The sequence below is a fragment of the Salminus brasiliensis genome, chromosome 1 (assembly GCF_030463535.1).
Source record: "Salminus brasiliensis chromosome 1, fSalBra1.hap2, whole genome shotgun sequence".
Classification (NCBI taxonomy): domain Eukaryota; kingdom Metazoa; phylum Chordata; class Actinopteri; order Characiformes; family Bryconidae; genus Salminus; species Salminus brasiliensis.
Genome location: NC_132878.1, coordinates 71,914,270 through 71,928,085, shown reverse-complemented (window position 1 = coordinate 71,928,085; position 13,816 = coordinate 71,914,270). Strand labels below are relative to the sequence as shown.

The 13,816-nt window shown below is 39.1% G+C and overlaps 1 protein-coding gene across 2 annotated transcripts in view; it reads left to right on the top strand.

The window, feature by feature from the left end:
- rttn (rotatin) overlaps positions 1-13,816 on the top strand; it is a 66,812-nt gene that overhangs the window by 35,348 nt on the left and 17,648 nt on the right. Inside the window, exons 28-38 of one of the 2 annotated variants that reach the window (XM_072688577.1) lie at positions 2,036-2,255; positions 2,346-2,474; positions 2,974-3,084; positions 4,378-4,536; positions 6,351-6,428; positions 6,905-7,076; positions 7,268-7,362; positions 7,863-7,956; positions 8,877-9,066; positions 12,663-12,753; positions 12,949-13,099. In XM_072688577.1, coding sequence (XP_072544678.1) covers positions 2,036-2,255; positions 2,346-2,474; positions 2,974-3,084; positions 4,378-4,536; positions 6,351-6,428; positions 6,905-7,076; positions 7,268-7,362; positions 7,863-7,956; positions 8,877-9,066; positions 12,663-12,753; positions 12,949-13,099 — 1,490 coding nt within the window. Of the gene's footprint in view, positions 1-2,035; positions 2,256-2,345; positions 2,475-2,973; positions 3,085-4,371; positions 4,537-6,350; positions 6,429-6,904; positions 7,077-7,267; positions 7,363-7,862; positions 7,957-8,876; positions 9,067-12,662; positions 12,754-12,948; positions 13,100-13,816 lie in introns of both variants that reach the window. The other variant, XM_072688570.1, reaches the window with a different exon arrangement.

Below are 13,816 nucleotides of genomic sequence, written 5' to 3'. Positions count from 1 at the left end.
TTTATATAGTGACCCTGTGCCCACAGGAAAAAAGGCCAAACAATTTAATAGCTTTCATAGCATCAGTAATGATTGCATCTATAATCAAATGATCTATTGATTGTTGTTGGATTAATTCACTTTTAAATGTAAATTGATTGCTTTGCATATTGGTGAAATATTTATATTATATAATTTAAAGCAGACCACTAAAGGTCAAAAGTGGTTGTGTATGACCGGGTACATCTGGACTTTAGCTGTTTTAGTGCTTTTTATCCGTCCTAAAAATAAAATCATGTTTTTCACGTCATTTTAAACAGGTGTAATGATGAGTGAAAAACTTTGCATTGTCCCTCATGGTAGTAAAAAAAAAAGAATACAGATATTTACAAAGTAGAAATACTGAATACGCCATACATATACTATACATACTCTACACATTTTCATTGTAAACACTGAATAATCTGTAGTATTTACTGAATAATTATTTATTACTGAATTATTAGTGATTATTAGTAACTGAACAATAAGCCTGCATTGTAAGGGGTTAATATCGGATCCATTATTATTGTGCTAAGCTGTGAACGCTGCTTTTGGAATGGTGTCTTTTTTTTCCCCTCTGTGCCTCTTATTAGAGAGTTGTGAGTTGTCTGCTCACATGGCCTGTGGGTGTTAATTAAAGTTTGAGCGCTTTCAGCGGTGCTTTTAAAACCATCCCTCTTAAAGCTCACCTGTGGTGTGAAAGCACTAGAGCACATCTGTGTGCTCTCACATAAAACCCAGTGAAACTATTTAGCCAGACAAGTCAAACGTATTATCCTATAAAAGAGGGCCTTTAGTGAGGAAACTGTCCGTACAGAAAACACAGTTTATCCTCTTTTCTCTCCTCCTGGAAGTGCGAAGGAGGCTACTTGAATATCCTCTCAAGAAGGTGCGATCAGTTCCGCCTACTTTTCCAATGGATTAGTTCCGGAGATACTGTGGAAAAGCGCAGTGAAAAGAAAGTGAGAAGTGGTGTGAAAAATGTAGCAGCTATTTATGTAGCAAGGCCTGGGAATAAATGCCAGATTCACTGTAGTTACTGTAGGTACACAGAGTTTATTAGGAACACATACCTTGTACCTGTGTTTGTTGGCCACTTTATCTGAAACACCTCTTTTGTAGGTCCAGTATCTAGCTATGTGATTACAGACTGTAGCTCAGTTTATCTCTTCCTCATTCATCAGTAGAAAGGGACCACCATAGGGCCACTACTCAACTGAAATTACTGGTGTGGTGGATCATTCACAGGCTCTGGTACAAATATATTCAGACACAGTGGTTTTGCTGGAGCTTAAAAAGGCCCAGTTTGTCAGCTCATGACATTTGTGTGAGTTTATGGAAAAACAGCAGTCATAGTTTATTTCTTAATGTCCATTTCCAACCTCTTTATTCTTCAGAATTGAACAGACTGTTTTTGTTACCGTGCCTTTAAGACTGATATGTAAATGAGCTCTGTTCTGATTGGTCCTCCTGTATTGTGCCACGTTCAATCGATCCTGGTCAACATAGACCAAGTACCACAGTGAGAGAAAAAAGAAGTCCTGTCTTGTAGTTACACCTTGCTTATATACAATTAGAGTATGTGAAGTACTGCAGGAGTAAGACATTTTTTTTATTATTTGTTAATTTAATTAATTAAATAAATTGTATTTATATGGAGATTTCTTTTTTTGTGGTTTATTTATTCTTGTGAATATTATGAATAATGTCTGAATAATGTCACAGATTATAAAGCCTGCACTATGGAACACTAATGAAGCAGTGAAGATTCTGTATCTCTCAGCTTGTCCAGAATTGCATGCAAGTGTGTCCTTTGTGGGTGGCTGAAGGTGCAAATTACACTTGCTTGACTGTAGAGGGAGCCCAGGAGAAAAATGCCTATTGTCAAAAAATGCAGCTTTTATTCCCCTTAGTTTCCAAACGTTTTGTATTTTGGAAACCCTTGCAGGACAAATGTAAATATGTTTGATTTATTTTACTCTAATGTCCCCTGTTTTGTCTTGCTGTTGTTCAGGATGTGTAGGCTGCTCTCTGGTCCGTTGGCTTCCGAGCTTGCAGTGCGTCTGCTGCAGTGTCTGCGTTTATCTGATGCTCCACGGTTCTACGGCCTTCCCTCTCTGGAGCGCGCACTCCGCAGCATGGCTCACACCACCGCCCTGACCGGCTGGAGCACACACACACCCAGCACGGAGCCCCACACACTCTGCCAGAAATACCTTAGCGGCCTTCTGGAGGTAAACGCATACGCATTTAACACAAGCGTAAAGATCGACAGTCTTTATGTTTTTGCAACATTTTTTTCAGTGACTGAATGATCTTTCCAGGTGATCTCTTCTTTTTATGTGGAGTGGGGAGGGAACTCCATGTCCTTCATGGGAAAAGGTGTGACCAAGAACGCTGTGATGTGTCTGCTTCACCTGTCACATGAGATGATGGCGGAGAGTAAAGATAAGGTCGGTATGAAGATGGTGCCGGTTGTAAGACTTTTCATGAAAAGATTAGTCAGTTAGTCAGCAGAGACATTTATTGGTTTATTTAATTTATTGTATACCTGTTGACCAAAATATACCTAAAAAGCTTTTTATGATGTTCTGACAGATTGTAATGCACTACAGGAAGTGTAGAGGGTGACACAGCTTGTATTGTTTTGTTTTATTTAAAAAGTGCTGTAATGTTCTTTAATGTTCATATGGTCCACACGCTTATTCTTATGGCAGTGGCAAAGACGAGGGACCCACAAAAAAGAGTGGTTAGATTTTCTAATTAATTAGAAAAATGGTCCATTGTTTGAAGAAAACATGTTGGATTTAGCAAAAAATTGCAGGTTATTGTGGAACGATGAAAAGGGGGTCAAAGGATTACATAAAGAATTACACAAAAGTCAGCAAAAGTACTAAGTAATATAGTAACACCATTATAACTATGTTTTTTTTTGTTTGTTTTTTTTTGCAGGATTGGATGTCTCTGTGGTCTCTGGGGCAGGAGCAGTGTGCTGATGAACCGTCTGCAGCCCAGCTCGGCCTGGCCTGGCTGATTCCCCTGTGGGTGGACCGAGACCCAGAGGTGAGAGAAAGGACACATAAACTCAAAACTGCATTGTTATGTGTGATACATACATTTATGTTGATTAAAAACATCAGGAAAAGCAGAAGAAAAAATATATTTTAATTCAGTTTATTTTTATTCTGTTTTAGATTATATTTAAAGGCCCATATTCTGTTTTTTCTTATATTACATTTTTTCAATGATATTCTCTTTCCCTACATGTAAAAAATTGTTTATCCTGCTGGGGTTGGGGTAACTGTCCCCACTGTCCAAGGAAGGCTTTCTACTAGATTTTGTAGCATTGCTGTGAGATTTTGTTTGCATTCAGTGACAAGAGCCTTAGTGAGATCAGGATGATGATCACCACCCCACCTCATCCCAAACTCCCCAACCCATCCTAAAAGTATTGAATGGAGCACCTTCATCATTTCAGAGAACACCATTCCACTGCTCCACAACTCAATGCTAAGGGGCTTTATACCCCTCTAGCTCCTGCCAGGCTTTAGGCATAGTGCCAATAGGTTGATCTCCAGAGAGTCTGCTCCAGAGAGTTGGCAAAATTTCTCTACAGGGAATTATCAAGCTGTTGTGTTTGAACGTGCGCATCTGTGTCAGCAATGGGTGCAAATCAAAGTTGAATGGATTTGTTGCGAGGGGTGTCCACAAACATTTGGACATATAGTGTACGAACAAAATGTTCTTTCCTAGTATCAATACCTAGCGCATATACAAATAAGTAAACAAATACATATGAAATGAAAAGAAACCAGTGTAAATAGGTCACATCCTCTGCAGATACACACATCTGCACATTTGAACACACATTATCTATTTATTGACTGCATTTAACAGGAAAGAATATGTACAAAGATTATGGTACATTTTATGTCCTTTTATTTTTACCTGTATGTTTAAATTTAATACATAAATGCAAATTGTGTCTAAAATGTGCAGAACAAAATCCTGTAGACTGATGTTGAAAATCAAAAACACGTCATTTGAAACTTTTGAATATGACTGAATATACAGTATTTAAATATTTAATGAAAGCTAAGGTTGACAAATAGCAAGATGTCATTCATCACAGTGATTAGTTTTGTTTAGTTAGACTTTCCCTTTAATTCCCTGCCTCCCCCCTTTGGGCCCCACAGAGTCCAAGCCTCCCTCAGTTAAGCAGATGCTGCGCTGAGCTGGTCATTGAGAATGATGAGCGTAATGGGCACAAGCTGGTGCCAACACCATGCGCCAAAACGCCTACGCCGGGTAAAATGAGTGCCAAGCCTAAGTGTGTGTGTGTGTCTGTGGTCTCAGGTGCGCTGTGCCAGTCTGGCGGTCGGCACAGCTCTCTCCTCGTTAGAGAGCGGGTGTGTGGCGCTGTTGGCCAGTTGCCAGAACATCTCCGGCGGCCTTTGGGCGACGCTGCTGAACATCCTGCTGGAGAGACAGGAGTGCAGCATGGTGCGCAGAGAGGTGGGTCAGCAATACACCCTCCACGCCCACACACTGCACCCACACACTGCACCCACACACATACTCTACATACACCCACCCCAAATATACATACAAAGACACTACACATATACAATTCACAAACTCTCCACACATACGCTCCATGCACACTCATTCTATACACACACACTCCACCTACAAACTCACCTATACACATCAACTCCATAGACACACTGCATACATACACTCTAAATATACTACAGTCAATATACACACACTGAATACACATGCTATGCACTCCACACACACCACTTATACACTCTATACACATGCAACTGTGTTCATACAGTACCCCTGGTCAGAATTGTTGTTATTGTAAACAGTTAGGATGGTAAAAGATGAGCTTATTTCTGAAAGGTGTAAAGTTGAAGATGAGCCAGACGTTTTTGGCAGCAATGATTGTAGGTATATTTGGACAAAACGTCATAGAAAAAACACCTCTCCAACTGTTCAGCACATGGGTTTGTTGAGCATGTGTTGGGCTTGTTTTGCAGCCAGTAAAATGGGGGATGTTTCACTGGTAGAGAAAAGAATAGATAAAGTTAAGTATCAGACAATTCTGGATGCTAACATTGCACTGTCTGTAAAAAGCTGACAATGAAAAGAGAGTGGATTTTAAGGAAGGTTTAGAATCATTAAAGTGGGCTACCTGAAGGTTGTTCCATGGCCCTGAAAATCTGTAGATAGAACTCAACAGAGCAGTGCCTGCAGGATGACCACAAAACCTCACAGAACACAGATGCCTTTTGCAGGAAGAATGTCCTGCGAAAATCCCCAAACAAGAATGGAAAGACTTCTACAAAAAAACATTTACAAGCTGTGGGAGGGTTACTAAGTACTGACCATGCAGGATACCTAAACCTTTGGGCCTTTATCCTTTTTTGTTGTTTTAAAACTGTACAAGATAGAAATAGCTTTTTTTATTATTATTTATTTATTGATTTATTTTTATTTTTATTTTTTTACTCGCATGACTATCCACAGTAACTTATAGTTATATATTTAATTATAATATATTACTATATTCAACTGACGTAATGTGTAAACCTGTGAAATATGTTCAGAAGTCTTTAGCCTTTTATGGCCATGCCTTTGTAAACCTTTGCCATAGCATCATACTTTTGTTTTGGCAAGCCAGTTAGGGCATCTTCTCTGTTTACGTCAGATATTTAAAAATATTGATTTATTATAGACTTAGTTCAGCTGTATTATATATTAAATTTACTATATCAGATTTTCATTGGCTCAGATGTTCACATTAACAATTTTCACGGCAGTTGAAGTCTGAATTAAACCAAATCTTCCCACCAAAGTTGTGACCAAATGGTATTGGAGACGCCTTGAATCCCATAGCACATTTGTGAGTTGAACTATAAAAAGTGTGTTTAAGCAAGGACTGAATTGGGGAGGAATGAGCTAAAATTCCACAGGTATAAGAATTATTAGATTGAAGTTAAATAGTTTAAAGTTTAAAGGCCAAACTATCACATACTAACAGTGTATGTTAGTTATGTATAAAGTAAAATCTGCCTTTCGGACTTTTGAAATTATGTTTTGTGGAGAAGTACATTGACATGAAATTGACATGAAATATAAATTGTGGAAAATAACATTTGTCTTTTGAAGGCTGAGGTGTTTGTAAGCGTTTGGCCTGAACGCTACTACTGCTGGCATTGAAATTTCTGCCTGTTGCTAGCTCCAGGTTTTTTGCATGCACTGAGGGTTTTGTGCAGCAAGATGGCAGTATTGCTGACGTTTTGTTTTTGTTTCCTTAGGCAGCATTTCTGCTGCAAAACCTGCTGGTGATGCCAATGCCTGCCAATGCAGAGGAGGCCAAAGACTGCTCGTGGCAGGTATGTTACTGTTACTTTGACTGTTAGTCAAGGGCCTAGAATTAAAAGAAAAATAAGGACAAACAATTAAAACTGACTTCACGAAAAAGACCATACAGAGGCTTTCAAAGAAAGAAGGACAGATAGATGATGGAACCTTTACAAAAAGATAATAAATAAAAAAAAATCCAGCTCCAGAGTTTTAGGATTGGGCCCATAAGGGGATATTTTACTGAATCCTGGCTGTTTTAATCCTGTTCCAATTCAATAGTTCTATTTACTAGATCAGTCAAGAATGTCACATCATGCACAAACTAAAAAGAAAAGTTGTTTTGTGTCTATTATTTTTCTATTAATTATCTTTATATGTAAATATCCTGCTGTATGTATTATTACATCATAACCTTGTGAACAATTGGTTATAATATCAGACAAAAAGTTGAGATTTTGTTTTTCTCTTTTTGTTTCTGTTCTCTCTGTCCCACACACATTCACAGAGTCCGTGTGTGCATGATGAAGGGTCCGGTGTGTCTCTGGTGGGCCTCCCCGCCCTACAGGCTCTTCTCTATCACTGCCACTTTTTTGATTATGTGGCCGAGACACTGCAGAGCTGTTACAATGGCCGACATGCTTTCACACTCAGCCCTCCTCCAACACACCCTCAGCCAGGTACAGACACCAACAGAACAAACCCAAACAATACTTAGCATGAAATATCACAGGATTGCATGTAAAGTGGCTACTTAAGAACTGTAGAAGAATCGCTTCTCTGCATTGTGCACTTTTGCACACATTTGCACTAGAAGTGACACAAATACATCATAACATGTTCTCTGTGTATGTGTGTGTTTCTCTTATAGATGTGAACGACTCTCTGAGACACTTCAGAGGTCCAACATCCCAACAACTCCATCACACCCACAGTTCAGGATCCGTTTCTACTTCTACCACACTGGTAAGTCAATAACCAATCAACCAATCTGTCTTCAAGCATGTTTTTTAATGTACATCATTATACCTGTTTATGTGTCAGACAGTTTTCTATTTCATGTATTACCCATGTGAAATCTGCGTGCATTGTTGTTGTTTTCTATATACTACCCCCCCACCCAGATATCTTTTCTCATTTTGTAAAATTAGAGTGAGATTTAGCATGTTAAGATTTTTGAATTTCCCATCCATACAACAGAAAACAGATAACAGAGCTAATTTACATCTGTCAGTCTTAAAGGCACAGTGACAAACACCCACACAAACATTATGAGCTCGAAGGACAAATTAAATTTAAAATATGGCTATACCTTACCTTATGAATATTTACTTGATGTTTTTAAACTGTGACACTCTAATATATATTCACAACACTACGACATAATTGTCTGCCACTCTGCCTGCCACTTCTTTTCTGTTCATAATTAAGTCGTCCTTTATTTTTGTGGTTTTCTCCTCTTTCAGCTCCTGCCAGGAGGCTCCAGTGAGACCCATTCTCCTGCCCTGTGCTCCACTGGGGCAGCACAGGACACACCGTTCAACAGACTCACTGCTCAAGGCAAGGATTTACACACTCCAGCAACATTTACACATGAACTAATTCTACTGGAATTCTTTTCTTTTAGATTAGCTTTCTAAAAGATTGTAAACACAATGCTAAATAATATCTGAATATATATATGGGAAGGCTTTTAGGAAGGCTTAAAGGCACAATAGCAGAAACAGCCTGTTTGATGTTACAAGATAAAGAGAGATTGGAGACTGTCTACTGTTGAGAATTATGATTATGAAGTCCAGGTTGAAGGAATCATTTTTTAGGTATGGGGAAAACTTTTAACTTGCACCTCCTTAATGATATTTTTGTGTATTTTGAGACATGTTTTGTATCACTATTCTGCTGTAGAAGCCATTGTCTTTCCATCTTACAGAGAGTGGGATGTTTGCTTCCAGATATTGCTGGTGTGTCATTAAATCTTGACTAAAACGTCTTCTTCTTGTGACCTTCTCCTGCTTAATGGGCATCAACAATGTTAACCTTCAGAGTGCTAGGCAGCTGCTTAGAGGAGCCCATGGCTGCTGATTGTTTGGACAAGCTTTGAGCAATCGGCGTATTTATAAAGCTTTGACATTTGTATGACATGGCCTTTTCTAAAGATGACCGTGAACAAGCCATAGGCCGAACAAGCTAATTAAGATCCAAGCCAATATTAAAAGTTCTTTAAGAGCTCAAATTTCTTGAAATGCTTGAACATTGCCATGATTCTTCTTTCATGTTTTCACTCTAAAATTGTATAAAACAAAACTGATACACTAATCTTGCATATATTGTTAAAAAAGTTTCATCTTTAACTCTCTGGAGATCAGTTTATCTTCTGCCCACTGAACTATTCAATGTAAAATACAGTTTGACCAGGGGAGCCCAGTTTGTTGCATGCCACTGTGTCTTACACTCTCATCAAATTCATTTGTGTGTTGTAGGTCAGAGTGATGCTGAAAGCACAGACTCCTCCCTCTCTCAGGACTGTGCGGAAACTTCCGTCTGCGTTGCTATTGTAACCCCTCACCTGCTGTCAGCCCTGTGCGGTCTTCTGGCCAACTTGGTGGCGGTGCTGCCTGAATTTACTCTCACCGCCCTCAGACAGAAGCACATTCTGCAGGATGTGGTCAGGTTAGAAAACATGCATGTGTGTGTGCACGCTATTGAGATTTCACAAGGAGTGAAATCTTGATGATGATGATGATGATGATGATGACTCAGAGAAGGGAACCATTAAATGATCCTATTTTCAGTTAGGAGTAATTGAGTAATTGCCACAAGCCTAATGAATTTAGCAGTCAATCTACATCCCTACCATCAATTTACTGTAAATGAATTTACAGGGTTTTACATGCTGTATTTTTATTTAGTTATTTATTTTGTATGTAGAGACTGCATAGACTTGGTGGTAATCACTCCACTGAACCACTACATAACAAACAGATTATGTTAAAATAAAAGTCACTAATATAAGCAACCCAGTAACAGAAAATGATTTCAGACTAAAAGCTAACATTTCATACAGATGTAACATTTGTCTGTGATTCAAAAACCCTGATATATTCCAAACTGCTACACCCGAATCATTTTGGATAGTATTAGAATAAAGCTAAAACTTACAGCTTTATTCTAATTAATACAGAGCCAGTTATCCTGCTTCTACCATTATTTCTGCTTCTACTGTTTACTCCCAAATGAATGTACAGCACTGTACACACTTTATAAAAGGCATCATAGTGTTGTCTGACACTTCTAGTCCTAACTGTTCTTTTCACACTACATGTCTCAAAATCACAGAAACGTGCATCCTGTGATACAGATGTGTCGTATTTGGTGTCTGCCCGCTGGGCTGTGGCTTTGTTTATATTACGAGATTCATTCAGGAACTTCTAAAGACAATTTCACAGCTTGTGTTAGGCTGTATCCTGCTCTCAACCGTCAACAATTGTGAAACATAAATATATAAACATGTGCTATGAATAGAATGTCTCCATTACACACAGTCATCCATCCACACTCTCCCACGCACAGTGTTGTATTGGTTTACCTCCGCCACCTTTAACCATAACCACATCCTGTCAGTAACATGCATGTTATATCATGAACAGTGTATGTGGACCATACAGGCAGAAATATGTGAACAGTCTTCCTAATATATAGGTTTCAGCCCCACCTATTGCTAACAGGTTTAGAAATAGGCATGCGATCTCCAGAGATCAACGCTGGCAGCAGAACGCACAGAAGAGCTAAATTACTTAGCAGTGTTGTATGACGACTCCCTTATCACATGTGGCAACTGGTGCTTGGAAGATGAATGTGCATGTTTGCTTTGGGACACGTCAAGCTCCACATCTTTTTGAGCTGTCACAAACACCAACACTAACACCACTATAGCCCAATGTGCTTGCAGGAGAACACTGCTAATTCTTTTTGCCTACACTGACCGCTTTTATGCAAGGGGGGGCAAGGGGGAGGACCATCCTAACTACTCAGAAAGGGCAACACACAGATTTCCCACACATTAGTTCAGTTTTTTTAGTGATGGGAATGGATTAAAAAAAGACAAAATACTTGTTGGCCTAATTGGCAGCATATCTAGCATTATAGCCCATTGGGCTAGTTTTCTCCGCTGGCGTTCCCACCCAAGGGTCACCAGTTGGAAGACTGACATCATCTTATTTGCTTAGTCCAATTCAAGGCCATGATGATAGTGGGGCATAAAAAGAGGCCAAGCCAGGCCTTAGTCCCCAGCCACCTCCACCAGCTCCTCCTAGATCCTGGATCCTAGTCCTGGATCTTTCTCAGGGCCTCCTCTCAGTTGGTCATGCCTTGCACACCTCCAACAGGAGGAAGAATCCTTATCAGATACCCAAACCACCTTAGCTGACTCTTCTCCATGCAAAAGAGCAGTGGCTCTACTCTAAGCCTTTCCTGGATATTAGAGCTCCTCGTTCCATCACAAATAGTAAGCCCACCCACCCGAAGGACCACAATTTGCCCACTGGTATGCATTATATCCTTTCAGTCATTATCCAGAGTTCCTGGCTATAGGTAGGGATGTAGATTGACTGCTAAATTGAGAGCTTTGCTTTCTGGATCAGCTCTCGCTTTAGCACCGTGGTCTAGTGGTGTAGTATAGTGATTTCATTACTGCAGCTGTCTCACCTAACCTGCCTTCGATCTGACGATCCCTCTTTCCATGACTCATGAACAAGACCCCAAGATACTTGAACTCCTCCACTCCTCCACAGAATGATTTCAGCAGTGATTAAATGTGCTGCTGGCTGTTCTGCCTGCCGATTATGAACTGTTTGAGCTGACAGTGCTGTCAAAACTGCTCTAAAGAGAAGTAATTCTGTAGCCACACAGTGAGGGAGTCTCTAGTTTGGTGGTGTGTCACAAGGATGTCATGTCATCTTCAGAAATTGGAGTAGTTGATGGAAGCACTGATTAGTTTGTGTTCTCTTATCCACAATTGGACAAAAAAACAGTACTTTTTAAATAGATGCTGTAAAATTGCAGCATGCTTACCAACGAGACTTCTAAAGGTTGTTTCTCCTGTTTAAAGCCAGGTATGGTATTTTTAGCTCCTGTGCTTCCCCTACAGGTGGGAAGTGTAATTCACACTTTGAGCCACCACAAAGAACTACATTTGTTGACAAGCTGTCAAGACCAGAGCCAAACAGAACATCATTGAAAATGAAAGAAGCATGTGGACTGAGGCGGCAGAGTAATATTACAGGGTTTTATGCTTTTTTTTTTGACTTTTTTTGACTTTTTTGACTTTTTTGACTTTGTTTTTGGACTTTTTATAGGATTTTACACAATGTTAAGAATTTTATTGCATTTTTTTTTAGCTTATTACTGAATTGTACAAAATATCAGAGGGTTTTACACATTTTAAACCTTTTACAGAAATGTACAGAATATTACAGGATTTAACACCTTTTTTACTTTTTACAGGATTTTACAGAATTATATTTTAGAGAATATGACATGATTGTACATTTTCTTTCAATGAGTTATTTAAATTATTTCTCACTTTATTACTTTCTGCTCAGCTGCACAGCATTGTCACTTTACACTTTTTGAACATTGCACTCGTCCATTGCACATTACACTCAACAGTGGTCTATGTTGCACACTACTGTTTCTTAATTTAGTTATGTTATTTAATCATATTATTATCTCTTGTGATTTCTCTCTGTATGTGTGGGTGTATGTATGTATATGTGTATATATCATTTTAGGTTGACATATTTACTCAAGCTGTGTTATATACTCATAATAATAACCTTTTATTAGATTGTATTGTTTCATGTGTGTGTGCGGAAGCATTTCACTGCTATTTGGACTGTGTATGACTATACATGTGACAAATATACTTCAAACTTGATTGGACAAAAATGACTTTGGTTGTGCAGAGTTACACAGTACTTGTGAGCTGTTGTCCTGCCTGCTTCACCAAAGTTACATTTGGGAGTGATATATACACTATTCTCTCTTTTATAAGTCAGTGGAGCATTACAAAGATCTTAAAGCTGTTTTAAGGTTGAATTGATTTTAGTTGTTCTTTCTCAGTTCAGAAATTCATTATTAGGTTATCATTAGGTTTAGATTCTCCATTTGTTGAAGATCTAGACAACCACTGTATGAACATGTCTGCTTAAGAACGTACTTTTTGTGAGGTGCAGTGATTAGTGTTGAGTTTGAGCTTTGTGTTGCAGTGTGTTGGATGTGATGGAGATGGAGCGCTGCCTGAGTGAACTAAAGAATCCCGATCTCCCCCCCGCTAATGTAGAGGAGGCCAGAAACCAGGTGTGTAACTTCTCATTGTGGCCAAAATATGTACAATATTAAACAGATTATGTTAAAATATCTTTACCTATTATACCTAAAATATGTTGTATGCAACTACTTGCATGTGTGTGCATGTGTGTGTGAGTTGTGTAACCATAGGACGTTTTATAAATGTCACTTTGTCATATTTTTTCCTCTCCCTGCTGCCCCCAGGTGCTGGGTGGTGTGTGTTATGTGAGGAGTGTGTGTAAGCTGCTGCAATGCACTGCTGTGCACAGTGAGGAAGTTTTCTCTCAGGCAGAGTTTCTTACACCCCTGCTGAACACACTCATCTCCATCCTTACCCTCCCTCTGACACACACAGGTAAACAACCACCCACTCTGGGCTTTTCTCTGAAACATTTATTAAAAACTACAAGATGAATATTTATACTACGCACTCTAAACTGTGCTTAAACAAAACACATTCTAAAATACTACAGGTAAGTGTGGGCATTGTTTCTACCCAGGAGAATTAGTAACTATCCCATACTGCACATTTCTTATTATTCTTTTTATATATACAGTGGGGAAAAAAAGTATTTAGTCAGTCACCAATTGTGCAAGTTCTCCCACTTAAAAAGATGAGAGAGGCCTGTAATTGACATCATAGGTAGACCTCAACTATGAGAGACAAAATGAGAAAAAAATTCTGAAAATCACATTGTCTGATTTTTAAAGAATGTATTTGCAAATAATGGTGGAAAATGTATTTGGTCACCTACAAACAAGCAAGATTTCTGGTTGTCACAGACCTGTAACAACTTCTCTGTCCTCCACTCATTACCTGTATTAATGGCACCTGTTTGAACTCGTTAACAGTATAAAAGACACCTGCCCACAACCTCAGTCACAGTCACACTCCAAACTCTACTACTGTGAAGACCAACGAGCTGTTGAAGGACACCAGAAACAAAATTGTAGACCTGCACCAGTCTGGGAAGACTGAATCTGCAATAGGCAAGCAGCTTGGTGTGAAGAAATCTACTATGGGAGCAATAATCAGAAAATGGGAGACCTACAAGACCACTGCTAATCTCCC